Raw genomic sequence first — 27,609 nt, 5'->3', positions numbered from 1 at the left:
GACTGGTGCCCAACTGGATTTAAGGTAGGACTGGGGGATGTGAAGTCCCCATGTCTGTCAGTAAGCAGCAGATCTGCAGAGTCATGGTCTATATCCTTTGGGAACATTGCCCTCAGTGTTCATCTTTGGCCGTGGTGGTGGCCTTCAGAAGTGAACCAGAGCTGGGCACCAGTGCTCACGCCTGTTATCCTAGTTACTCAGGAGGCTTTGATCTGAGGATCATAGTTCAAAGCCAGCCTAGGCAGGAAAGTCTGTGAGACTCTTTATTTCCAGAAAACCAGAAGTGGCTATGGCTCAAGTGATAGAGCACTCGCCTTGAGCTGAAGAGCACAGGGACAGCACCCAAGCCCACAGTTCAAGCATCACAACTGACAAAAAAAAAAAGTGAACCAGAGAAGAAATTTTTTCAGTGATATTTCTGCAAGTTTTTTACTGAGTCCTTACACTAGGCAGTGTATGTATACACACACACATACACACACACACACAAATACACACACACACACAATAGGTTGTTTCTGAAAGGTTTTTGTGCCTAGTAGGATTAATGTAGGAAATACAGTTTGATTTATTTTTTTTTCCAGTTATGGGGCTGGAACTCGGGCCTGGGTCATTATCTCTAAGCTCTTTTTGCTCAAGGCTAGCACTCTACCCTTTGAGCCACAGTGCCACTTCTGGTTTTCTGGTGGTTCATTGGAGATAAAGAGTCTCATGGACTTTCCTGCCCAGGCTGGCTTTGAACCATGATCCTCACATCTCAGCCTCCTTAGTCGCTGGGATTACAGGTATGAGCCACCAGTGCCCAGCTAGTTTTGTCTTGCACATGTAAGCATTCTATTAGAATTTTGTGTCATGGTGTATGTGTGGGGATTACAAACACAAACATATTCATACATCCAGTCTTGGGCTTTTAACTCAGAGCCTCTTACTGCTAACTGGCTCTCTACCATGAACCACATCTCTTGCCCTTGTTTATTGGGTTATTTTTCAGGTATGATGTTGCATTTTTGTCTTGCTCCTTATGATTCTCCAAAGTGTCTGGGGTCATTAGGTACATTCTACTATGCCCAGTTGATGGAAATGAGTTCTTAACTAACTTTTGCCTGGATTGGCGTACAACCATGATCCTCTTGATCTTTGCCTCCTTGCAGAGATTACTGATGTCAGCCACTATGCCTGCCTTGTATGTATTTTTGAAAAAAATAAACTATTTAATATTTTAAAAATTATAATAAAAATCCCACCTCATTCTCCAAGTAAGTAGAAATTGATTTCAATTTCTTATAGATTATCTTATTCAAAATAAAACTATGACAAATTTCTCTCTTTCTCTCTTTGTCAATCCTGGGGATTAAATTCATGGCCTGGGTGCTGTCCCTGAGTTGCTTTTGCTTAAGGCTAGTGCTCTACCATTTTAGCCACAACACCATATCCATCTTTTACTGAGTGGTTTATTGACACTAAGAGTCTCACAGGGCTGGGTATGTGGCTTAGTGGTAGAGTGCTTGCTTAGCATGCATGAAACCCTGGGTTCTATTCCTCAGTACCACATACACAGAAAAAGCTGGAAGTGGTGCTGTGGCTCCAGTGGTAGAGTGCTAGCCTTGAGCAAAAGAAGCTCAGGGACAGTGCCCAGGCCCTGAGTTCAAGCCCTAGGACTGGCAAAAAAAAAAAAAGTCTCAGACTTTCCTGCCTAGACTGGTTTCAAACTGCAATATTCAGATCTCAGCCTCTTGAGTAGGATTATAGATGTGAGCCATCAGTGCCCAGCTGTCAGGAATCGAATGTTTTTGCACTGAAAAAGATCACATCGTAGTTTGTCTCCTCCTAGGAATTCTGTCCTGAGTTGTTTCAAACACAAAATATGTACCAGCTTTTCACTGATACATGTTAGAAACCTTGCTATCACTTTTCAGCTTTTTCTAGAAGTTAATTACTAATTTCTGTTCATCTCTGGTTTCTTGTGTTTTATTTTTCATTGTTGCTTTCTCATTCAATTGTCATTACTTCTGGTAGCTTCATTGCAATAAGACTTACCATGTAGCCCAAGCTGGCCTCTAACTCATAAGCTTTTTGCCTCAGTCTCCTGAGTGCTGGGATTACAGGCCTGTACCACCTTGCCCTTAAATTCTTACGGAGAATTTTTTGTTCTGATTATGTTATTTTCCTCTAGATAGAAGATAAATAGTTGCCTAATTTTTCAAATTAAGAGTTGGACTGAGCACAGCCTGTCCATTCATTCACTTAAGGATTGTTCATGGCTGTTTTTGTCATACATATATATTAGCAAGCTTCAACAGTTGTGACAAAGAACCTTAATCCTGGAATTTGTAGTTATGTCTTTTGCATACACATTGCATATCTCCTGGTTCTCAAACTTAGAATGCCTGTTTTGTTTCTTCAATGCCACCTCTGCCCCCACTTAGCACTAAAGTAGGTCACTTCCCACCACAATGGTAACAGCTTCATATCACCTCTGGCCTTTGTCACCTTTGTATGTGCCTGCTGGCCTTAGAGGCTTGGTTGGTGGTCAGCAAGTTGGGCCAGTGTTCCCTCGGGGTACTGCAGTTGTATTCAGTATTCGGGGTCTACTAAACTGCAGGTTTCCACTACAGAAATTCATTGCCATCTTATTGAAGTCTGTGGAGGAAAGGCATTGCCATCTTATTGAAGTCTGTGGAGGAAAGAAACCACAAAGAATATAAGACAGGACCTAGGTTTCAAGAATATAAGACGGACCTAGGTTTCAGATGGAAGACAGTCCCCTCCCCTGGGCACCTATCATATGACACAGTTGCTAGGACACAGCTCTTATGCCACTTGGGACCCAGCCAGAATGACCCAACTCCAAGGCTCCTCTTTCCCTGCATTTACCTTCTCAGGACCCATCCACCTACTGTTTTACCCCCTGTCTGGCACAAAGGAAGCCCCAAGCCTGTTTGCAGGAAGCACCAAGTATTTTCCCCTAGTCGTGGGAGTGTACCTATAATGTCTTCTGTTTCAGAAACAGTAGGCACCACTTCTGGACTTTGATATAGACTTCATGGAATGCTGTCTTCTCTTACAGGTGGGCATTAACTACCAGCCCCCCACTGTGGTCCCTGGGGGAGACCTGGCCAAGGTGCAGAGGGCTGTGTGCATGCTGAGCAACACCACCGCCATTGCCGAGGCCTGGGCCCGCCTGGACCATAAGTTCGACCTCATGTATGCCAAGCGAGCCTTTGTGCACTGGTATGTGGGCGAAGGCATGGAGGAAGGGGAGTTCTCTGAGGCCCGGGAGGACCTGGCAGCGCTGGAGAAGGATTATGAAGAGGTGGGCGTGGATTCTGTGGAAGCAGAGGCTGAAGAAGGGGAAGAATACTGAGAGCCATGTTGCTGGCAGGTGTTTCTTCCTGACTCCTGCCACTCCTCAACATGGCTGACTTTGAGTTGTTTTCAATTAAAGCTTCTGCATAAACCCCAAATCTCCTGCTGCTTATCTCTGCCCACAGAAATAGACAAGCTCTCCAAGCCACATAGAAGCTGGTATAAGCTCCATTGAAATAGGTCTTGGGAAAGCATTGTTGAATGGACTTGACCTCAAGGAATTAATACTTCCAATCTCCTAGATTTGCTAACTCCTAAGAAAACTGAGAAGCTGAGCACAAGTGGCTCACACTTGTAATCCCTAGCTGCTCAGGAAGCTGAGATCTGAAAATTGTGGTTCAAAGCCAGCTCAGGCAGGAAAGTCCGTAAGATTCATCCAGTTAACCACAGAAAAAGCTGGAAGTGGCGCTGTGACTAAGGTGAGAGAGTGCTAACCTTGAGCAAAAGGAGCTCAGGGACAGTGCCCAGTCTGAGTGTTCAAGCCCCATGCTCACCAAAAAATAAAATAAGTTGGGCTGGGAAGGTGGCTCAGTGGTAGAGTGCTTGCCTTGCATGCATGAGGCCCTGGGTTCGATTCCTCAGCACCACATAAGCAGAAAAAGCAGGAAGTGGTACTGTGGCTCAAGTGGTAGAGTGCTAGCCTTGAGCTGAAGAGCTGAGGGACAGCACCCAGGCCCAGAGTTCAGGCCCTATGACTGGGGGGAAAAAAATTGAGTTAGGTTTTCTCCATTGAATGCTATTTGAAGATTTCTCCATTGATGAAACATGCTGACTCAATTATAAAGGTTTAGAGATTGGGAGTGTAGATAATGTCTTCAAGCCTAGCACTCAGAAGACTGAGTTTGAAGCTAGCCTGGGCTATATAGCAAGACCCTGACTTAAAACACAGAAATAGAGGGTTTAATCTAAGGTCTGTGGTGAGAAATGTCCACAAAATCCCTAAAATTGGCTTAAATGTGAAGGACAGGACATAAGAATGAGAAAGGGGTGTTAGTAAATTCTTCATATATCCAGTCTTGACCTCACTGTGTGGTCATTTGGAGGCTGTTTTCCCCTCCATGCCCACATTGCCACCTTTGTGGTCTTTCCAGGAGCCTTTTGCTACAAGGGAAGCATGGTGACTCCTTTATAAAAGACCAGAGGGCATACTTTCTCAGACCCCTAAAACGGAGCAGAAAGATGAAGTTACTAGTTTCACTTGCTTAGTTTGGCTATAGTGTGATGAAGATTAGCAAACAGAATTCATTTTAAATCTTTGTGCTTTAATATTTCCAACAATGATGTCTAATTAATACATTCGGCCTTTCAGAAACATGTAAGGCAAATAAATGCACACAGGGTGGTGGGCCAGCATTTGGGGAGAAGGGTGGCCTGCAGGCTCTGCTCCTGCAGGCTCTGCTCCAGTCCTATGTGCCACCTCGAGAGGTGCTCTTCCCGGGCCCACCCCCCTTGGGTAGCCTGGTGGCACTGGGTTGGCGGGGCATCCGCTGGCTGGATCCTTCCCTGCTGTTGCGTTCTCCTAGTGTGGGTGTGCCAAGAGCAGGGCCGCCTTTGTTTCTGCCTGCAGAGACACAGAATACAACTGTTAGATACAGAACACCTGTCATGTTTGTTTCCTGAGCAACATTCTGGTCAGTTAGTACTGGAGATCTCATATCAGCTCAGAGTCCTGAGGCTCAAAACTGCCTAAATTAGTAAACCATAGAAAAACACTTGACAGTTTGTATGGTGCCCTTGAGGAGTGTCCCAAGGACAGAGCACAGATATTTTCAAAGCACACATGAGTTGAGTCCATTCAGGGAATGTAGTCTGGCTAATCTTCCCTACACCATAAATATGATCTGATCCTTTGCAGACACAGGAGGAATGTATTCCTCCTGGGGAGCTAGGAACCATCTACTGCAGTGGCCTCAGGAGATGCTCACAGGCACAAAACACAGTCATCACCAAGACTGAAGGCCAATTTCAGATTCTGGAAGTTTTTGCTTATAAGCATATTCCTGAAATACATTGGTCACGCCTCTTGTACTAGGGTTTAGCTACTGACTACATAGGGCTCCTGCCAGGCTTTGAGTGTTTGAAAATGATCTTCAGAGAGCCACTCCCAAGTCCATTGGTTCACAAACTCCTTGGTATGTAGTTTTCCTTAGTCTTAGTCTCTTATTTCCAATAAAATCTCTTATTTCCAATAAAATCTCTTATTTCCAATAAAATCTCTTATTTCCAATAAAATCTGTAGCCATAGTTGGACTTGATTTTTTACAACTTTTTATAGAGCTTCATTTTAAAAGGGGTAGTTATACTCTGGGTGCTAGGGGTTCAGCCTGTAATCCTCAAGAGGCTGAGATTAGAAGATCACAGTTCAAAGCTAGCCTGAAAAGGAAAGTCTGTGATACCCTTATCTCCAATTCTCCAGCAAAAAGAAGGAAGTCGAGTTGTGGCTCAAATGATAAGAGTGCTAGCCTTGAGCAATTGGGGTCATAGACAGTGTGTAGACCCTGAGTTCAAACCGGAGGACTGATACAAACAAAAAGGATGTAACTACTAGGTCAAGAGTGCTAAGAACACATATAAGACTTGAGAGTATCTTGTGGGAACAAGACATGCTTGGAGCAGACTTACTCAGAGGGCCACAATCCTTCTACATGGATAGACAGCTGGCTTGCCCTGAGACACTGACCAGGGCACGTATTCCACTTTGACCTGCATCCTCCCCATTGTTTTTCCTCATCCTGACAAACCCAGGCTGTGACCTGGACAGCTACATGTTTTTCCCTGTAGGCTTGAACATTAAACCAGGATGGGAATATTCTAAAACACTGGTGGGCTTGTTCAGGTTGTTGCCTCAAATACTCAGAGACCAAGCAGGTGGTTCAACATATAAAAATAGCCCCACCACAGCCAAATTCCTTGAACGTCAGCACAATTCGTTCCTGACTCCCTCCCTTGCAGACACATCCAGTCCATCTTTCTCTTTCCTGTCTCCAAGTCATGCTGCAGCTCCCCCTGCCCCACACCCAAAGTTTCCCTAATCACTCCCAATCCCTCAGCCATTTAATGCTTCTTTCTCTGGAATCCCAACTGGCCTTACCCTGGACAATCGGGGACAGATTTTTCCAGAGCCCTCTGCCTCTGCTTTCGGGATGACTCAAATCTCAGGTTCAGCCCTGGCTCTTTGCCAACTTAAGTCACAAAGCCTGCAATAGGGAAGAGTGAGTTCTTAGAGAAAATGGTCAAGGAGGTGGTCTTTGAGGTCATTTCTATTTCACCACTGTCACCTCTATGGCTAAGACACCCAGCCTCCTCCAGGGGCTCTTCCATCTCATTTTCCATACTTTGAATCCTAACCAGGAAGCTCTCAATACCTGCAGAGAAGAGTTTATAAGAGTTTCTCAAACCTACTTTCTCAAAATGAGGGGAAATTTTGCCTAATATGGTGAGGTTATTGTGATGACCTATTTGCAAAACTGACAGCTGGTCCCCATCTTCCTGTTTAGTGTTTGATTTTGTATATTTGCATGCGTGCGTGTGAACTCAGGGCCTGGGCACTGTCCTTTAGCTTTTTCACCCAAGGCAAGTGCTCTACCACTTAAGCCACAGCTCCACTTCTGTTTTTTTTTGTTTTTGTTTTTTTCCTTTACTGGTCTTTGAGGCTTGAACTCATGGCCTCGATCTGTCCCTGAGCTTTTGTGCTCAGTACTAGCTTTCTACCACTTGAGCCATAACTCCATTCTGGCTTTTTGGTGGTTAACTGGAGAAAAGAGTTTCATGGACTTTCTTCCCCAGGAAGGCTTTGAACTATGATCCTCAGATCTCAAGCCTTCTGAGTAACTAGGACTATAGGCATGAATCACCATGCCTAGCTAACTTCTGGATTTTTGCTGGTTAATTAGAAAGTCTCAAGGACTTTCCAGCCCAAGCTGGATTTGTATTGCAGTCCTTAAATCTCAGCTGCCTAGGTAGTTTGGATTATAGGTGTCAACCACTGGTGCCTGGCTCTGACTTCCTTTAGTTTTCCCCTACTCCTCCCTGAGCTTCACATTCAAATGATCACGCATACTTGATTCAACAAAGACGTATTAATGGGTCCACCAGAGATGGTTGAGTGGTGTTGGGTGCAGTGACTCGTGAATATTATAAGTGAATATACTACTCATGAATCTACAAAAGAGCAGTTATGACAAGTGCTCATTGTTCTAGACTCCATTGACTGGTAAGTGAACACTCATAGGTCGATGTTCCTGTCATCCAGCAGTGTCTCCCACAGCATGCTGGTGGTCTCTTGGTAGGTCACAGTCAGCAGGCTGAGCCAGGAATATGAGGTCTAACCCTGGGTGCCCAAATATCCACATGCCTTCTTCAATGAGTGTGTCATGCCCAACTCATCCCAAGGCTTAAAGAGCAAGGCAGATATGGGATATAGGCCTGACTCTGAAGCAAGTTTCCTTTTAGCTTGTCACACATCTGAATTTCTTCTTTGCCCTCAGGACACTGAGCAGGTCCTTCTGGAAACTAAAGGACAGGGAAGTAGAAAAGAGGAAATAATGCCCATCTATAAATTTGATGTGGCTGATAAACCCAACCTAACATGAAAAGGGAAACTAGTATAACCACAAACCATAGGAAACATGAAGAAAACCCATCTAGTGTTGGGGTGCAACTCAGTGGCAAAGAGCTAGAATGCATGAGGCAGCCTCATGGCTGCAAAACAAAAACAACTTCAAAACACACTGCCATATGCTGGGTACTGGTGCTCATGTCTATAATCCTAGCTATTTATGAGACTGAGGATCATGGCCCAGGCAGGAGGGACTCTTACCTCCAATTAACTAGCAAAAAGTTGGAAATGGAGCCATGTCTTAAGTGGTAGAACGCCAGCCTTGAGTGAAAAAGCTAAAGGATAACAACTAGGCCCTGAGTTCAAGCCTAGTATTGATTCTGGTGTGTGTGCATGCGCACGCGCACACATACCTCCTGCCCCTCACACCTCCCAAAATACTTATCCAGCTCTACAAGATTCTTAGACTCTTCAGGAATGACATGCTTGTTAATAGGGACACAGGTTCAGGCTTTCCCATTTTATCCACAATGGGGTTATTAAGGTCAGATGAAGTTGGACGGTGACAGCAAGTGATGATCCCAGGCCCTGTCCCTGAAGGACATTCCTATACACCAAAGAATGTCAGAAGTTCCTCCTGCCCCAGAAAGCAGCTGGTGATCACTCAGTATTTTGTGACCTCCTATAGAAGCAAAACTGCAAAATGCACCAACCTGTCAGCCCCATAATTTGGGGAGTCCCTGAAATCAGGGATTGGGCCAAGTCAAGCTGTGACTCTCTTTTATTTATTTTTGTGCTAGTACTAAGGCTTGAATTCAGGGCCTAGGTGCTGTCCCTTAGCTTTTTTGCTCAAGGCCCGTGCTCTACCATTTGAGACACTGCTCCACTTCTGGCTTAGTTAATTGGAAACAAGAGTATTCTGGACTTTCCTGCCAGAGCTGGGCTTTGAACCATGATCCTCAGATCTCAGCCTCCTGTGTAGGTAGGATAACAAGTATGAGCCACTGATACCTGGCAGGGACTGCCTTTTAGAGTGGCCTCTGCGAGCCCCAACACACTATCCCCTGTAAACTCAGCCAGCAGGCCAGGCAGCTAGAGTACAATCAGATCTATAAAGAATCCAGAGTGCAGCCAGATGCTGGTGGCTCATGCCTGTAATCCTAGCTACTGAGGAAGCTGAGATCTGAGGATCACAGTTCAAAGGCAGCCCGGACAGGAACATCCATGAGACACTTCTCTCCAATTAAACACCAGAAAACCGGAAGTGGTGCTGTGGCTCAAGCGGCAGAGCACTCGCCTTGAGCTGAAGAGTGCAGGGATAGCGCCCAAGCCCAGAGTTCAAGCCACATGACTGACCAAAAAAAAAAAATAAATAAATCTCATGGAGGGCTCGGAAGGGGTCTCAGTGGTGTAGTGCTTGCCATGCATGCATGAGGCCCTGGGTTCAATTCCACAGCACCACATAAGCAGAAAAGGCCAGAAGTGGCGCTGTGGCTCAAGTTGTAGAGTGCTAGCCTTGAGCTGAAGAGCTGAGGGACAGCACCCAGGCCCAGAGTTCAGGCCCCATGACTGACAATAATAATAATAATAAAGGAAAAAAAAATCTCATGGACTTTCCTACATACCCTGGCTTTGAACTGTGATTCTCAGATCTTAGCCTCCTAAGTAGCTAGGAGTACAGGCATGAGACCAAGGCACATGGCTGACAAGGAGGCATTATTAAGAAGGTAAAAACAGAAGTAGAGGTAAGAAAAGGGAGAACTCAAAAATTCATATGGTGGGGCTGGGGAGGTGGTTGGCTCAGTGGTAGAGTGCTTGCCTTGCATGCATGAGGCCCTGGGTTTGATTCCTCAGCACCACATAAGCAGAAAAAGCCGGAAAATGGTGCTGTGGCTCAAGTGGTTGAATGCTAGCCTTGAGCTGAAGAGCTGAGGGACAGCGCCCAGGCCCCGAGTTCAAGCCCCACAACTGACAAAACAAAACAAAAAATTAAAATGGGGGCTAGGAATGTGGCTTAGTGGTAGAGTGCTTGCCTAGCATGCATGAAGATTCCTCAGAACCACATAAACACAAAAAGCCAGAAGTGGCACTCAAGTGCTATAGAGTGTTAGCGTTGAGCAAAAGTAGCTCAGGAACAGTGCCCAGGCCCTGAGTTCAAACCCCAGGACTGACCAAAAAAAAAAAAAAGCAATTCTGGAGGCATCACAATTCTAGACCTCAAATTTTACTACAGAGCTATAATAAAACAAACAAAAACCAGCTTGGAACTGGCATAAAAATAGGCCTTAATACCAATGAAATAGACTAGAAGATCAAATATTTACAGTCATCTGATACTTGACAAGGAAGCCAAAAGTTTATGCTGGAAAAAAAGACAGCCTCTTCAATAATTGGTGTTGGTAAAACTGGACATGGATATGTAGAAGGTTAAAATGGGATTCCTGTCACCTTGTACCAACATCAATTAAAAGTGGATCAAACTCGTAATCCTAGTTACTCAGGAGGATGAGATTTGAAAATCATGGTTCAAAGCCAGGCCAAACAGGAAACTTGTGAGAGAGAGAGAGAGAGAGAGAGTGTGTGTGTGTGTGTGTGTGTCTTGGTCGTGGGGCTGTCCCTCAGCTCTTTAGCTAAAGGCAAGCACTCTACCACTTAAACCACAGCGCCACTTCTGGTTTTCTAGTGGTTTATTGGAGATAAAAGTCTCATGGAGTTTCCTGCCCGGGCTGGCTTTGAATTATGATCCTCAGATCTCAGCCTCCTGAGTAGCTAGGATTACAGGTGTGAACCACCAGTGCCCAGCTTTCTTGTGAGGCTCTTATCTCCAATTCACCACCACAAAATCAAAAGTGGTGCTGTGGTTCAAAGTGGTTGAGCACTAGCCTTGAGCAAGAGTTCAGGGACAGTGCCCAAGCCCTGAGTTCAAGCCCCATGACTGACAAAATAAATAAGTAAATAAAATAAATAAAGCTAGTGCTGGGAAGGTGGTTCAGTGGTAGAGCGCTTGCCTTGCATGCTCAAGGCCCTGGGTTGGATTCCTCAGCACCACATAAGCAAAAAGAAACAAGCCGGAAGTGGCACTATCACTCAAGTGGTAGAGCACTAGCCTTGAGCTGAAGAGCTGAGGGACAGCGCTCAGGCCCAGAGTTCAGGCCCCACGACCGGACCCAAACAAAAATAAAAAAAATAAATAAATAAAGCTAGCTCTAGGATAACACCTCGGTGATGAGTCCAAGCCCTAGGACTGGCATACACACATGAAAAAGGACTAAAGACCTCAACATCAGACTTGAAATTTTGAAACTACAAGATGGAGTAGTAGAAACATTAGAATTTTTTAGCATAGGAAGGAACTTGAGGGTCCCAAGGCACCACAGATAGTAGAGAGACTTGACAAATGGGATTACATCAAAATAAAGTTTATGTATAACCAAGGACATAGTTACTACAATAAAAAGACAACCACAGACTGAAAGATCTTTACTAGTTTACTTCTGACAAGGGCCTAAATTCCAAAATATACAAGGAGCTAAAGAAAGTAACCCCCACCGGTCTCTGGTGGCTCACGCCTGTAAATCCTAGCTACTCAGGAGGCTGAGATCTGAGGATCACGGTTCAAAGCCAGCCTGGGCAGGAAAGTCCGTGAAACTCTTATCTCCAATAAACCACGGGAAGTGGCACTGTAGCTTAAGTGGTAGAGCGCTAGCCTTGAGCTGAAGAGCGCAGGGATAGTGCCCAAGCCCACAGTCCAAGCCCTGTGACTGACAAAAAAAAAAAGAAAATAAAAGAAAGTAACCCCTCCAAAATTAATAACCCAATCAGTACATGGGCAAAGGAGCTAAATAGAGAGTTCTCAAAAAAAAAAAGGATGGCCAATAAACACATGAGGAAATGCCCAACATCCTTGGCTATAAAGGAAATGTAAATCAAAACAACTTTGAGATTCCATCTCCCTCCAGTAAGATTGGCCAGCATTGAGAATTCAAACAATAACAAATGCTGTTGGTGGGAATGTAAACTAATATAACCACTCTGGAAGGCAGGCTGGCAATTCCTCAAAAAACTTAACGGAGAACTACCATATAATGCAGCTATACTGTTCTTAGGCATCTAACCAGAGCATTTTAAAGACACTTTCACATCCATGCTCATTGCGGCACTATTTACAATAAGCCAAGTTATGGAAATAGCCAGATGCCTTACAACAAATGAGTGGATCAAGAAAATGCGGTACATATATACAACGGAATTTTACTCCTACGTTAGAAAGAATATTATGTCATTTTCAGGGAAATGGATGGGCCCTAGGACAAATCACATTAAGTAAAGTAAGCCAGACTCACAGAGACCAATGGCACATGTTTTCTCTCATGTGTGGAAGCTAGATCAAAAACAGAGTCTTATTTTCAATTAACCAGCAAGAAGCCCAACTGAACTTGTGGCTCAAGTGGTAGAGTGCTTGCTTTGAGCGAAATAGCTAAGGGACAACACCCAAGCCCTGACTTCAAATCCTAGTACTAGCAGAGACACACAAAATAAGTAAAACAAAAGAAGTTTGGGCACGTGCCTTAAGTGGTAAAGCACTTGTCTACCAAGTATGAGGCTCAGAGTCCAAACCCCAGTATTACCAAAAGAAAGCATATAAGGGAGGATGTGTATAAGCTATAAGCAAATACTATTCTATTTTATATTATATAAGATCTGGAACATCTATCTATAGATTTTGGTACTTATGAGGTTCATGGAACCAATTCCCCATAGATTCAAGGGATAACTGTATTATTATTTTAAAATATAACCAATATACATTCCCAAGCTTTGGCATTCATTTTTTGGTGACAGTTCTTTGACAACTATTGTGTGCTTATGCAGGTAGTGTGCCTTGACTACACTAGACAAATGACAGTTATGGCTTCCTTCGGGAACAGCACAGTCACGAGACTCATGCTTTTCACACTTCACACATCACCTTTTATGTTTTAAAAATGTTTAAGTTTGCCTGGCACTGGCGGCTCATGCCTGAAATCCTAGCTACTTAGGAGGCTGAGATCTGGGGATCACAGTTCAAAGCCAGCCCAGGCAGGAAAGTCTGTAAGACTCTTATCTCCAGTTAACCACCAGAAAACCAGAAGTAGTGTGGCTCAAAGTGGTAGAGAGCTAGTCTTGAGTGAAAGAGTTCAGGGGTAGTGTCCAGGCCCTGAGTTCAAACCCTACAACCAGGGGAAAAAAAAAAAAAAAAGGTTTTGCCAATGCTAGTGGCTCACACCAGTAATCCTAGCTACTCAGGAGGCCGAGATCTGAGGATTACTGTTCAAGATAGCCTAGGCAGGAAAGTCTGTAAGACTGTGGCTCAAAGTGATGAGCCCCAACCTTGAGGAAAAAAGAGCTCAGGGACAGCACCCAGGTCCTAGCTGAAACCCTGCCCCCTCACCAAAAAAAAAAGTTTCTATAAACAGAAGATTCCAGAACTTAATTGCCCTTCATCACCACAGACTTCGACAGCAATACAGCTCTCTGTCTTTGAGGTCTTATTTCCCTCTTCTCTGTTGGGGCCCAGGTATCCAAATAAACCCCTTGTGCCTGCTGTAACCTAGAGACTCAAACATTTAGGCAGGTGTGGCCTATATGCTGTTATTCCTTAGCCACTCTATACCCTGAGTTCTGTGGGACCCCAGTGGTCATAAATTCCCATTGTGGGTGGACACCAGTGGCTCATGCCTATAATTCTAGTTACTCAGGAGGCTGAGATCTGGGGACTAAAATTCAAAGCCAGCATGGGCATATAAACCTGAGAAACTCATCTCCAATTAACCAGAAACGGTAGTATATGTCAGCTGTAGGAGAAAAAGGGACTGAGTTCAAGCCCCAGTACCACCATAAAAATGTTTAAATAAAATAAATTCGCACTGTCATCCTAGGCCATCACATCCCCATAAATGCACTCCTCTTATTTTCTCACCTTAGATTTTTTAAAATAATAAAGTCAAGTTTAATAAGCAAAAGATGAATTGAATCTGTAGAACATGTTCCATGTTCTGTGTAGGGGCTGCACAGTAAGCAGAGCTTTCAAGTAAGTGATGGGTAGGGTTAAAAATGGGCACTAGTACTGACCAGGTAGGTGGGGATGGGGCAGGGTAGGGAAGATGTTTCCATCTTGAGACTGAGATTTGCCAGACACAAACTATGACCCTTAGGAGTCAGAGGTACAAGCTCCAGACAACAGTTCCTCTTTGAGTAAGCATTCATGCAAATGCAAACTCCTTACCAGCTGTTCCCCAGCACACTGCCCATGGCACTTGATCTATTGTCCTACCCTATCTCTCAGGCACCTCTTCAGCCACTCCTGTGTCTCATCTGATGGCCTGCAGGTCATTCCTGGCTTAAGCCACTTCTGCCTCTTCCCTATTAATCAGCTTCTCCAGGTCCCCTGCCCCGGCCCCCAGCATCTCTTCAGGGGTTCTGTGTCTTCCCACAACCAGGGTCTAGGCTATGCTTCTATGACTGGGCCCTTGAGAGCCAACTCTTGTGGAACTACTCATGGTTCTCCTGTTTGGGACTCCCAATCATTCACATAGTGCCCCTGATCCTTCCAACCCCTTCTGTGCCCATGTTTCCACAGGCTCATCCCTCCATCCCTCTTCCTTTCTCCTGCCCCAGGTCAGGTCAGACAATACATAACAAAAGCCAGGTGCTGGTGGCTCACACCTGTAATCCTATCTACTCATGAAGCTGAGATCTGAGGATCACAGATTGAAGGCAGCTGGGTAGGAAAGTCTAAGAAGCTCTTTTATCTCCAATTAACCAGCAAAAAGCTGAAAGTGGAGCTGTAGCTCAAGTGTTAGAGCATCAGCCTTTAGCAAAAACAGCTAAGGCCCTGAGTGCAAGACTCAGTACCGGTATATCTCTCTCCCTCCTTTTCTTCCCCCCTCCCTCTCTCTGTCTCTCTCTTCCTCTCTCTCTCTCCCACACACACACACAGCCCAGGCCACTACACTGCACTCTGCCTTGTCCCACCATGCCATGTGATAGGCTGCAGGGTCCTACCCAAGTAGCTTTTTGTGCCCCTTACCTGCTTTACCCTTCTGCTCTGGTGGCTGTGAAGCTCCTCCCATGCCCATCGTCATTAGTTTGTCTAGCCACCTCTCTCATTGACCAAAGGTGTGTCCCCAATCTTTCCGATATGCCCAGGCTCACTGAGCTAGTGAGTAGCACCATCCCCTTGAACTAGGGGAACCCTAGGCCTAGTTCTTCCCTTCCCCTGTAAATTGGCCTGGGGATTCCTCAGCTCTCTTTTCCTCCCTGGAGGGAGGGAGAGAGGAGGAGGGTGCAATCAGAACACCCCTGGATCTGACACACCCTGGCTTTGAGCTCCTGGAACCACCTGGAAGGTATCTCAGAAATGAGGCAAGAAAGAGGGCTCAGTTTAAAAGTGTGACTTAAGGTACAAGTACATGCTATTCTTGTGGTCCTGCCAAGGAAGCTGGGAGGAAGGGGAACATCTATTCCATCTATTCTCTCTTCTAGACCTTCCACCCAGGAAGGGATCAGTGCCTAAAAGGCCAGATGGTTTTCCAACCTGAGACTGTGTTTCTAACAGCACACCATACTGTCTTAGCCATGACTTTGCTTCCTTCCCTTGGACCCATCCTTTATAGCCTCAAAGTCTTTCCTATCAGAGATTACCTCTGGGGTATGGGGATTGTTGGTCTCATTGCCCAACAGCAGGCCAAATACACAATCTAGAAATACTGTGTCTTGGGCTGGGAAGGTGGCTCAGTGGTAGAGTGCTTGTCTTGCATGCATGAGGCCCTGAGTTCAATTCCTCAGCACCACATAAGCAGAAAAAGCTGGAAGTGGTGTTGTGGCTCAAGTGGTAGAGCGCTAGCCTTGAGCTGAAGAGCTGAGGGACGGTGCCCAGGCCCAGAGTTCAGGCCCCATGACTGACAAAAACAAAACAAAACAACAACAACAACTGTGTCTTTGGTGAAGTGTCTTTTCTTTTCCCTCCCTTCCTTCTCTCTCTCTTTCTTTCAGTGCTGGTACTGGGACTTAAAACTTAGGGCCTGGACAATGTTCCTTAGCTTTTTCTACTCAGGGCAGGTGCTTACCACTTGGGTCACACCTCTATTTCCAGCTTCTTGGTGGTTAACTGGAGATAAGAATTTCATAGACTTTCTTGCCTGGGGTGACTTTAAAGTGTGATCTTCATATCATCTTCCCAAGTAGCTAGGATTACAGGCATGAACCACTGAACCGCAAGTCACTTGTGCCTGACTCAACTGTCTGATATACAGACAACATGGTCTGGCTCTAAGCTATATGGCTGAGATGACATTTGTGGTTCTACCTTTGCAGTTGAATGCTGCCCTGGCCTTGTAGGCTCATGGGTGGTTCAAGGATAACAAGAGAGCACACCAACCCCCAGAGATAAGCCAATAAACGCGACCTGTGAAAGGAGAGAACAGGCAGCAAGAGAACCGGAGGGAAGCAGGGGCCCCTGGAGAGAGAGGCGAGTGCTTGGCAGCTGGACAGTGGAGCAGAACTGGAGAGGCTGCAGGCCGCATGGCAGAGGAATAGGAGGGCCTTGCAGGGGGACTACAGTTCCTGGCAGAGAGAAAGGCCTCTGGAGGTCAGAGAGAAACACAAAGAGAGTAGACAGAGGGTGGGTCAGTGAAGATACCTGGGAGGGTACTGGTCATCCTCCCCATGGCCCAGCCTGTTCTGGAAGCTTGTTTGGGTGCTTCCAATGTGGGGCATTGGCCCTGACCTCCTTCCCTTTGCCAAGGGGGGGGTCCCCAAGACTATGGGGGAGTGGAGGGAAGCAGCAGGTAAAAGCATTACAAAAGATGAATCAGAGCAGGGACCAGAGGCTCCTCCATGATATAGTCTGGTGGTCAGCACCTGCCCATTCTCAGTCACGATTACAGGAACAAGGAAGCCCTTCAAACCTGCATGTTCACACAGGCTCTATTCTGTAATCTAGAGAAGTTGATAACATGATCTGCAATCCTTACAATCTTTGGAGGGAAGTTCTGCTGGCCCCATCCCAAGATAGGACTGGGCCTGGGTGGATAGAGGTAAGAGGGAAGGATAAGGGCAGTGTTTCTCTGAGTGCTTCTGTGGAAGCTGTGGTTTCAGGATGATAGAGATCAAAGTCAAAGTCATCATTTCCCACCCCCACCTCCCAAGTTTGTCAAGGAAGACATACTTGGGAAGAAGCTGGGCAAACAAACCCTAGACTGCTTGGACCACCCATCCCCACCTGATCTGGGAGTGTCCTTCCCGAAGTGGCTGCCAAACTAGGGTCCCTGATGGCAAATGGGATGAGACAGACAGACAGGCCTGGCTATCCCGCGATAAGCTGATATTGTGTCCAGCCACCCCTGCCATTGGGGCCCAGCTCTAACCTCGGGTCTCTGGCATGCTGGACGTGGGCAGAGATATGGCTGCAGGGTCTTGGGGATCGCTCGCTAGCCTCTGCCCAGCACACATGGACTTGAGCATCTGGAAGACGGCGAGGGGGGCCACGTTCAGATTCAGCAGGTCCACCAGGATCCTGGGGAAAACAAACGCAGTGCTCAGTGAACACACCCCACCCAGAGCTGAGGCCTGCTCTGACAACAGCGGACCCGGCATGGCCACAAGAAGCCGCTTTGCTGAAGATCCCGATAAACAGGGCTCTTGGAGACCATCGAGCAGTGGCCGGGAGGAGATCTGGGTGGAGGGGTGCGGATGGTTCCGACCAGCGCGAAGGCCCCCACCCGCGCCCGCTCACTTGAACACGTCAGGGTCCACAGCGGCGCCCGCAGCCTGGGCCAACTCGTATAGCTCCATCTCCTCCGCGCTCAGCACCTTTTTCCGTCTCAGCGCGAGCTTCTGCAAGGTTGCGGCCTCCATCGCGGTGGCTGCCGCGTGCGCGGGACCGCTGGCCGCAGCCGCCATCGGCTCAGCCCGAGGGAAAGCGCGAGCAGCGACCCGGCCCACCCGGCCCCGGCTCCGCCCACCCGGCCCCGGCTCCGCCCACCAGCCCACCCGGCGCTCCCACCGCGCCCTCTACCGGTCGCAGCCCGCCACCCTTTTCCCTACAACGTCCGGGTAGGGACAAACAGCCCTGGGCCTTTGGGCCGCGAACCCGAGCCATCTCTACGTCGCCCTTTGAGCCCTAGACGTGTACTGGACGCCTAGTGTCAGGCGTTGGTATGCTGTGGTGGAAAACAGAGGTGCGCTCCTTGGCGATCAAACGTTCCCTGCCAGACTGCATTGGTCATGCTCACTTAGGCCGCAGTACATAGCGGAATGCCCAATACAGTGGGCACTCAACAAAAGTCTGTTGGACGAAGGACATTCACTACAATATATACTTGTTCCGCTAGGGTTCTGTCACTAAGGGAGCATTCCACGAAGAAGCTAAAAAGCTGAAGCTAGTGATGCGCAAGCTGTTCCTGGCGGGCTACAGTTACCCCGTTGCGCGTGCGCTTTTTACAGCGGCCCGCCTCCCTGGCTTGGGCAGGCCTTCGTATTGCGCATGCGCCTTTTGAGATAGCTGTCCATAGAGGTAGGGGCGTTTTTCCCGCCGGGCTGGGGGGGCGTGACGCAGCGCGCAGCTTGATGACGACAATTCGGCGCTGGGTGGCAGAATGGCGGCTCCCAGCGCTGAGGGAAGCTGTGCCAGCGATCCCACAGGTGAGTTGGGAGGGGGGGAGGGGAGGGAGGGAAAGAGGGGAAGGGGAAAAGGTGGGTAACCGCCTGTGAGTCGGCTCCGCACCGCGGCAGCTTCCTCGAACCCTCGCCGAGGTCGTCTCCGTTCCTTCTAGAACCCCAGGACTCAGGCCGGGCCCGGGTCAGGGCCACTCTGCCCGAGCCGGGCCGGCGGGGGAGCCGAGAACCGCGGCTGTGTCTTCCTGCCACCCTCAGGGGTCTTGACTTTACTCCACCATCCCGAGCAGTCTGCACAGCCCACCATGAAAGGTGCTCGGTGCTTGGTTAACGTTCAACGTTCGTTGAACAAGGGGATGATTTTAAGTTCAAGTTGAGCCTTAGGCTCTGCTAGCGGTGTTAGCGGCAGAACCGAGTGTGGGTCCTGGCTCCACCCTCGGCGCACAGTTGTTGAATTTCTCTCTGAGCCTGTTTCCCCCTTTGAAGTAGAAGAATCTCAACATTTTACTCCATAGTTTTGTAAAAAGCAATAAACAGAGGCATGCTACAGCTAGAGGGAGGTCTTGGCAATGGCGAAAAACTGGTCCTGCTTGCTGTGGGCTAGGACTGATACTATAAAAAGAAGCCAGATAGCCCCTAAAGAAATTGGATGATGGGGCTGGGAATGTGGCTTAGTGGTAGAGTGCTTGCCTAGCATGCATGAAGCCCTGTCTTCAATTCCTCATTGCCACATAAACAGAAAAAGCTGAAAGTGGAGCTGTGGCAGCCACTTGAGCACAGAGAGACTCAGGGATAGAGCCCAGACCCTAAGTTCAAGCCCCAGGACCTACCCCCAAAAAATAAAAACAAAAAAATGTCAGGTGTTGAAATGATGGGAGGAAGGGAAGCCCAGATACACATTATGCAGAAGAGGGTGGGTTAGGTAAACAGAGCAGTAACTGGTAATATTCCTCTTCCACGCGGCAAAGAATTTCCTATCAATACCTCAACTGCCCCTACCTCCATACTACCAGTTACCACTTCAGCATGTCTCATGTGCTGGGCAGAGCTGTGCCAAGAAAACCATCACTAGCTCATCAGTGGAACTCTATGAGCTTCTCTGCTCAGTCCAGTAGTGGTTATTTTCTACTTCTGAGCAGGGTGGGCAGAGAAGAATCTGGAGAGCCTTTCCTAATTTTCTGCTGGCTATTTCAAAGACTTCCCTGGCAGAATGTGGCCTTTCCCTACTTTCATTCATTGCACATCACAAGTAATATGCTTTACCCAGCCATCTGTGAGAGGTTTGTAAGGAGGTCAGGTTGTTCATATCTTGGTTCTGCTGTTTACTAGCTGGGTGGCAGCAAGTGATTTAGCTTCTTTGTGCCATTTCCTCATTCATTCTAACCTCGTCGGGTTGTTGTGAAGATACATTCTTTTATTCTTGGCTAGCAAACATCAACCTAATACAGCACACGTATGTTATAGTTACATAGTCAGAAGTCCAGACTCAGCTGAATTTTCTACTTAGGATATCAAAATCAGGGTGTTGGCAGCTTTGCTCTTGTCTCTAAGCTCTAGAAAATATTTTTCCAAGCTTTTTCAGATTGCTGGCACAATCTAGTTGGAACTAGGAACTTGCATCTGGACACTGCTTCATCTTAAGGACTAATGACTTGGGGTTTTAATTACATCTTAAAATTCCTTTACCACAGTATCTGGATAAGTGGCTAAATAACTAAAAGGTAGGATTCTGGGAACTATCTTTAGAATTCTGCCTGTCACTAAGGATTAAATGAAGAAATATATAGGAAGCCATTAAAACCAGTCCTGATATCTACCAAGTACTAGGCAAACATCACCAAAGATTCACCATCATAACTTAGCTCTGAAAGTGGCTATCTGGACTGTGTGAAAATGGCAGTTCTGTAAAACTATGCAATGGTCAATGTGGTGTGGGTTGAGATACAGAGGTGTTCTGGACATTGTGAAATTGCCTAATATTCTGTTGTGTGGCAGATATTGAGTTTTTTTTTAAAAAATTATCATTATAAAGGTGATATACAGAGGTGTTACAGCTATTTAAGTCAGGTAAAGTACATTTTTTTATTGAAAAGGTGATGAGCAGGGGGGTTACATAAGTAAGGCAATAAGTACATTTGTTTTATTTATTTTTATTAATAAGTTTTTTTATTGTGAAAATACCGTAGAGGGGTTACAATTACATGAGCAAGGAAATGAGTACATTTCTTATCAAGCATTGTTGCCTCCTCCTTTGTTTCCCCTTACAATCCCTGCACTCCCATCCTGCCCCATTTATTTATTTATTTATTTATTTTTGTCGGTCATGGGGCTTAAACTCTGAGCCTGAGCGCTGTCCCTGGGCTCAAGACTAGTGCTCTACCACTTGAGCCACAGCACAACTTCACTTTTCTGGTGGCTTATTGAAGATAAGAGTTTCACATGGGCTGGGAAGGTAGCTCAGTGGTAGAGCGCTTGCCTTGCATGCTTGAGGCCCTGCACCACATACGCAAAAAGAAAAAAGTGGGAAGTGGTGCTGTGGCTCAAGTGATAGAGTGCTAGCCTTCAGCTGAAGAGCTGAGGGACAGCACCCAGGCCCAGAGTTCAGGCTCATGACTGGACCCCCCCCCAAAAAAAAATAGCGTTTCACAGACTTTCCTGCCCAGACTGGCTTTGAACTGCAATCCTCAGATCTCAGCCTCCTGAATAGCTAGGATTACAGGCATGAGCCACTAGCACCCAGCTAGTACATTTGTTTTAAATCATTGTTACCCCATCCCTCTTTATCTCCCACTTATTCCTCCCTACCTGTCCCCCCCATACATTTCTTTTTATACAATGTCACACCTTCCTTCACTCTCTCCCAGTTTTTTCCCTCCCATTCCCACACACAAGTTGTATATTTCATTTTCAACATAGTCTCTAGTATCCACATTGCTGCATTTGTTTACCTTTTATCCCTCCATCAGATACTGAGTTTTGTCTTTGTTTTTCAACAGTGGTTTCCTAAAGCAACAGTTATCAACTCTTCACGGGAGACTGCTATGGCATTCCCTCACCTGCAGCAGCCCAGCTTCCTACTGGTACATATCAGCTGCCTATAGGATTTTCTATGAAGACAGTACTGCAACTGAGGGACTTTAGAGTTCTTTTCATAGCTACGAAGAATCCCTCTACCAGCTATTTTTTAGGGCATATGATGAAAATAACATTGGACTTGAGATTCTAACCTGAGATTAGCATCCTTAAGCTCTTAATATGCCTCCTAATTAATGCAAGATCCTGAGTTTATTCAACTTCTGATCTTGAGTTTTCTCATCTACAAAATGAGTTGATTCAGATAGTGTTTTCCCTACTTACTAGAGTATGAGGAAGAGCAAGTGAGAAGGATATACATCAGAATGTCCATGACTTGTAAAGCCTTATATATATGTGAAGCATTCAAGTGGTCAAAACTGTCATCAATGAAGAATAAAAGGACACTGCTATGCTGGGGGCAATCAGGACTTCAAGTATTAAAGAGGATGTTAGAGAATCGCGTGTAAAGTACATGTAGATAAAGAATGTTCTAAATTATAGTTTCCAGAAAGTGCTTTTTGTAAACATTTGGAAGGACAGTCTTCCTTCTAGAGCCAAAAGACCTGACCCATAGCCTGAACAGGCTCTATGCAATCCACCTTCATATGGAAGTGGACAGGCATCAGATATCCTTGGCAAAGCGTAGCTGTTGAAATTCTGATGTCTCCTCCTAATCTTAACCCATTTTCACAGAAGCCACTTCTTTATGGAGTCAGGATATATTCAGTTCCTGTCCTGATTGTTTGCTGACCTCTCCATTGCCTTCATGATTAGTATTTACTTTTGACCAAGGATGCCTTATTTCTTGAAGTAATAATCTAGTAAGTTGCTTACCTATGATTAAGAGAGAAAAGAACTTATATAGCCCTCATTTTGTTGTGCTTTTTTCACAGTGATCTAATCATGAGTAGTAAATTTGCAATTATTGTATATAAACTTCGTACTCATAGACTGTGAGAAAGTGCCCTGCACAATAGAAAGGTCCTGTCCTAGCTGTGGGGCTGACCTTGGTACTGAACCCTTTCATTGGTTAGTGGAGGTTTACTATCATTTTGATAACTCATAGAACTCTGGGATACCTGAGGAAGGGCCTCTGAGAACTACTAGTCTTGATGGGGACAACCAGGACTTTGTTTTAAGTCAGCTTGTCTGTTCTGTTAGCATCCTTTGGATCACCAGCATGAAGTGATAGAGACAAGATCAATGGTTGTATTTTTCTATTGCTGTAAAAGCTACAAAACAGCCAAGCGCTGGTGTTTCACATCTGTAATCCTAGTTACTCAGGTGGCAGAGACCTGAGGATTGTAATTGAAAGCCAGCCTGGACAGGAAATGTCCATGACAATATTATCTCCACTTAACCACAAAATGCCAGGAGTAGAGCTGTGGCTCAAGTGGTAGAGCACTAGCCTTGAACAAAAGAGCTCAGGGATAGTGCCTAGGTTCTGAGTTGAAGGCCCAGTACTAACACAGCAAACAAAACTGCAGAGCAAATGTGTTCATGATGTTTTTCACTTTGTCTTTCTAGGCTAGCTTGAAAGCTGATGCTATAAATAAGCCCTTTGCACAGCGCTGCCAAGATTTGGTAAAAGTCATTGAGGATTTTCCAGCAAAGGTACATCTTTATCAGAATTTCTCTGGGGGCGTATTTACATTCTTAGTAATCTGTACTAAGAAGAGGCTAGGAATGCTAGAAATATCCTGCAATGTATAAGACAGCCCCTTGCAACAAAAAGTATTCAATCCAAGATGTCAGTAGTGAGATGCTTTGATGGAAATACTTTAAAAGTATGTACTTAATTTAAATTTGGAATTGTTCAGACCAGGAAGCTCACCTAGATGCTAGATAACAGTAGGTGACAGTTATGTTTCAGTCTTTTGACTGAAAAAGAACATTGTTCTCAGCCAGCAACAGTAGGTTGTGTCTGTAATCCTAGCCAACCTAGGCAGGAAAGTCTATGAGACTGTATCTCCAATTAACCAGAAAAAAAGCTGAAAGTAGAGCTTGCATCAAGTGGTAGAGTACCAGCCTTGAGCAAAAAAGCTAAGGGATGGTGCCCAGGACTTAAGTTCATGTCCCAGTACAGACATACAAACTATCTCCTAATAACTACCTCTTCAATCTGAAGTTTTGTTTGTTGTGATGCTAGGGATCAAACACAGGGTCTTGTGCATACTAAATGAGGGATCCATCACTGAGCTATACTCTCATCCCCTAAAAGAAAGTCTTTAATCCAAGGCTGAAAAATGATGATGCTTGGTGTATCATGTTGCCTAGTAGAAGAGCCAAAGCAGCTCTTTACCTTTGCACCAGAGTCTACCAGACAATGGAAGGCGGGCAGTATATGGTGTAGAATTGGAGCTGGGACAGGAGTGGTAGCTGTCCTTGGTGAGTATATCTGATGCTTTGCTGTGCCTTGTTTCAGGAGCTACATGCCATCTTCCCATGGCTAGTAGAGAACATCTTTGGCAGCCTGGATGGTGTCCTCATTGGCTGGAACCTCCGTTGTCTACAGGGACGTGTGAACCCTGTGGAATATGGCATCGCGATGGAGTTTCTAGATCCAGGGTAGGTAGATAACCATTTGAAAGGGGCTAAGTACCCCCACATAGTGATTCCATTTGGAATCAATTTGTTAAAATTATGAAGGAGTCAGAGTAAGACAATTTGCAATTTATGTGTCCTTTTTTTCTTTCTTTTTAAAAATTTTATGTTCAGTGGCCCAATGATGAAGTTGGTGTATAAACTTCAAGCTGAAGACTATAAATTTGACTTTCCTGTTTCCTACCTCCCTGTAAGTAAGCCATGATGGACAGAGTAGCACTTGGGCAGAGGACCCAGAATAGTGGCTGTTGTAGTGAGTAGGGCAGGGGCTTAGAGAAATAGTGGCAGTCGACAGTGCCTGTTTAGGATGCAAGAGGTATTTCCTATTAAAACTTCCAGTAGTCACTTTTTTTGTGGTTTTTTTTTTTTTTTGTGCCAGTACTAAGGCTTGAATTAATCCTTAGTGTTTTTTGCTCAAGGCTAGCACTTTACCACTTAAGCCACAGTGCCAATTCCAGCTTTTTTCCAGCTGGCTTAACTGCAACCCTCAGCCTAAGATTACAGATGTGAGCCACTGGTACCAGGCCAAATAGTCTTTTTTTTTTTTTAAAGGTCATTCTGAATCCTGCGGGTGGAGTAGGCACCATGCTGCCTTGCTTGCCCCTGGCTGGGTAGCAACAGGACCATGTGACCCATTTCTTTACTCTTTATATCCAGTCCTTCAGGGAAAATTGAGGAGTGACTTTCTTAGTTTTAAGAAGCAAAGAGATGGGGTTCAAAAACATATTTAGGGTAACCTTGCTATTTGGAGGTTTGTATAATGATGATAGGAAATATTCTAAATTTTACTTTGCCTAAGCACTGCCCAAAGGAAAGTTGAACTCTGTCCTCACAGGCAGGTAGGTCTGATGTTTTGTTTTGTTTTGTGATCCTGGAGATTGAACCCAGGGCCTTATGTATGATAGGGCAAGAGCTCTACCAAGTGAGTTATACCCTTAGCTCACACCTATAATCCTAGCTACTCAGGAGGCTGACATCTGAGGATTGAGGTTCAAAACCTACCCAGGCAGGAAAGTCTGTGAGACTCTCCAATTAACCATCGGAAAACCAAAAGTGGAGCTCTGGCTTAAAGTAGTAGAGCACTAGTCTTGAGCAAAAAAGCTCAGGAACAGTGCCCAAGCCCTGAGTTCAGCCCCATGACAACAAAACAAAACAAAAAACCCACTTTAATCCAAGGCTGACTTACTTAACTGTTCCAAATGTAAAGTGGTGCTGCTTGGTAATGTCATATAATCCAGTGGAGGAGCCCAAAACAGCATCCTCTTCAGAGACAGGTACAAGTCTTCCTTCCTTCCCAAGGTGCTAGAGCCTGCCCACAAGCCTACTTCACTCCTTACAGGGTCCTGTGAAGGCATCTATCCAGGAGCGCGTCCTCCCTGACAGCCCTCTGTACCACAACAAGGTCCAGTTTCCCACCACTGGTGGCCTTGGTCTAAACTTGGCTCTCAGTATCCTTTGGTGGCCTGAGGGTGGGGAGGTTGTGGGTAGGCCAGCACACATTACAGGGTGGCCCACCAGCTCTGCATTTGCTCCTTGATTCTGCCATCAGATCCATTCGAGTACTACATATTCTTCTTTGCGCTGAGCCTCATCACTCAGAAGGTACAGAAAATATATGTCTGAAGTCTGAATGCATCTTGCTCTACCACATCCCATGGGGATGTGTCAGGAGTGTCCCAAGAGGTTGCAAGTGCTCAGTGGAGGCCAGGGTGGTGCCCAGAGCCCACACTAATTATGGTTTGATTTTCCAGCCACTGCCTGTTTCCATCCATGTCCGTACTTCAGATTGTGCGTATTTTATCCTGGTGGACAGATACCTGTCATGGTTCCTGCCCACTGAAGGCAGCGTTCCCCCACCATTGTCCTCTAGTCCAGGGGGCCCCAGCCCCTCACCAGCTCCCAGGTAAGGCTGCCTTGGTTATTAAAGCCTACTCCTGTACAAGAGAATTGTATGAAGTTTTCCCATTTTTCTTATGCCTTATTTCCCAGAATCACTTGCCCTAGCATAGACTGGAAGGTGTCTTGTGTTTTAGTTTTTGAGGGCTGAGGCTGTCTCTGTCTTCTTTAATGAGGCCTTGCTATGGTATGGAAAAGGGGTTGTATTCTGCTAGTAGCAGTGCTCACTGCAGACTGTCTTAAGTTCCTTGTCAGATGGAGGGAAAGGGGTTGTCTTAGGGAAGAGGGGAGGCCTTGAGTGAAGAACCTTTTGTGCCAGGCCACACAGGCTGCATCCCATGGCTGTGCAGCAGCCCCAGCTCTAGGGTGAATTGGGGGCTCTAGGTAGGTTCTCTGAGTACACATATCCCAGGGTTTTTGGTCTCCTCTCCTCAAGAGCTCGTTCTGCCCAGGCAGCAGCTACCTGAGCTTCTTAACTCCTTCTGTGGTCTCAGTGGTCCACTTTTGGCCCTGGGAGGCAGTTTCAGCCATGGCGAGTGGTGTATATGTGCCTAAAATTCAACCATGTGAGCAAATGCCCTCAGAGAAGTGAGCTTAGGTGGAGGGAGTGGCTGCCTACATGGCAACATTAGTTGGTGTCCCGACTGCCTTTGTGATACTACTGTGGCTTTTGTGATGCTGTGGCTGGGAAGAAAGTGGAGGTCATCTAGGGTTAACTAGGCTGGGTTGGTTGGCTCCTTTTAGCTTTTTCATCTGGAAATGACATCAGACTTAAAGTGGCCAGGCATAATTCTCACATATCTTTTCATCCCAATTTCCTGATTTTTGACGTGTTCCCATGTCTCTTTTATCCTCAGTCTTTCCATTTATTTGTATAGTATTTATAGTATAGTTTGTGTTTCCTGGGCTGTTTGAGCCAGTTCTAGGTGTGTTGTCCCAGCACTTAAGATCCTCCTATCTCAACTTCTTCACTTGAGCCACCACTCCTGGCTCCTCATGACCTTTTAGTAGTGCAGTATATTTTGTAGAAGGCTGCATATTCTCCAACAAGACCAGGGTATACTTCTGTCTACATCAAGAAGCTGGTACTCACCATGTAGTCCTCAGACCTTGTTTGGGGTCACTAGCAGCTAACCTACTCATATCTGTTGTCTGGTTGCAATCTGGCACAGATTGGCTCACTGCATGGTCATCTCTACTGTTCTTTGATCTGGAACAAGCCCTCAGTCTTTCTATCTTTACCTATCTTAACCTCTCCAAAGGTGGACTGTCTGATGTTTACTCATGACTAGGCCCAGTTTGGGCTTTGTGAGCAGGAGCACCATAGTATTGACACTGAGGTCTTCTGAAGCATCCAGCCAAGAGCCTTGTGTCCCTTTGCCCCATTACTGAGTGGCATGAGCTTTGTCACAACTTAAGGGTGTGTCAGCCAGCTTTTTTCACTGTAAAGTGAC

General features: G+C 46.0%; 3 protein-coding genes across 4 annotated transcripts in view; 2 read left to right on the top strand and 1 right to left on the bottom strand.

Annotated features, from left to right (window-relative positions):
* Tuba3e (tubulin, alpha 3e) overlaps nt 1–3,364 on the top strand; it is a 14,864-nt gene extending 11,500 nt beyond the window's left edge. The window contains exons 5-6 of the mRNA XM_013031524.1: nt 1–24; nt 3,068–3,364. The exon at nt 1–24 is cut by the window's left edge and continues 16 nt beyond it. Coding sequence (XP_012886978.1) covers nt 1–24; nt 3,068–3,364 — 321 coding nt within the window. The remainder of the gene's footprint in view (nt 25–3,067) is intronic.
* A 1,243-nt stretch (nt 3,365–4,607) lies between these two features.
* Nucleotides 4,608–17,897, bottom strand: Mzt2b (mitotic spindle organizing protein 2B). Its single transcript, XM_013031548.1, has 3 exons — nt 17,700–17,897; nt 17,332–17,480; nt 4,608–4,927 (listed from the first exon to the last, which is right to left on the bottom strand). Exons 1-3 carry the CDS (start codon nt 17,864–17,866, stop codon nt 4,773–4,775), a joined length of 471 nt encoding a protein of 156 aa, XP_012887002.1. The 5' UTR covers nt 17,867–17,897; the 3' UTR covers nt 4,608–4,772.
* A 538-nt stretch (nt 17,898–18,435) lies between these two features.
* Nucleotides 18,436–27,609, top strand: part of Smpd4 (sphingomyelin phosphodiesterase 4, neutral membrane (neutral sphingomyelinase-3)) — a 28,269-nt gene continuing 19,095 nt past the window's right edge. For both annotated transcript variants that reach the window (XM_013031574.1, XM_013031575.1), the window contains exons 1-8: nt 18,436–18,607; nt 21,577–21,660; nt 23,183–23,269; nt 24,081–24,223; nt 24,374–24,449; nt 25,599–25,707; nt 25,809–25,861; nt 26,011–26,162. In XM_013031574.1, coding sequence (XP_012887028.1) covers nt 18,533–18,607; nt 21,577–21,660; nt 23,183–23,269; nt 24,081–24,223; nt 24,374–24,449; nt 25,599–25,707; nt 25,809–25,861; nt 26,011–26,162 — 779 coding nt within the window. In that variant the 5' untranslated portion in view covers nt 18,436–18,532. The remainder of the gene's footprint in view (nt 18,608–21,576; nt 21,661–23,182; nt 23,270–24,080; nt 24,224–24,373; nt 24,450–25,598; nt 25,708–25,808; nt 25,862–26,010; nt 26,163–27,609) is intronic.

The sequence above is a fragment of the Dipodomys ordii genome, unplaced genomic scaffold (assembly GCF_000151885.1).
Source record: "Dipodomys ordii isolate 6190 unplaced genomic scaffold, Dord_2.0 Scaffold141, whole genome shotgun sequence".
NCBI lineage: Eukaryota > Metazoa > Chordata > Mammalia > Rodentia > Heteromyidae > Dipodomys > Dipodomys ordii.
Note: the sequence above shows the minus strand (reverse complement) of the source record. Positions and strands in the feature narration are given on the sequence as shown.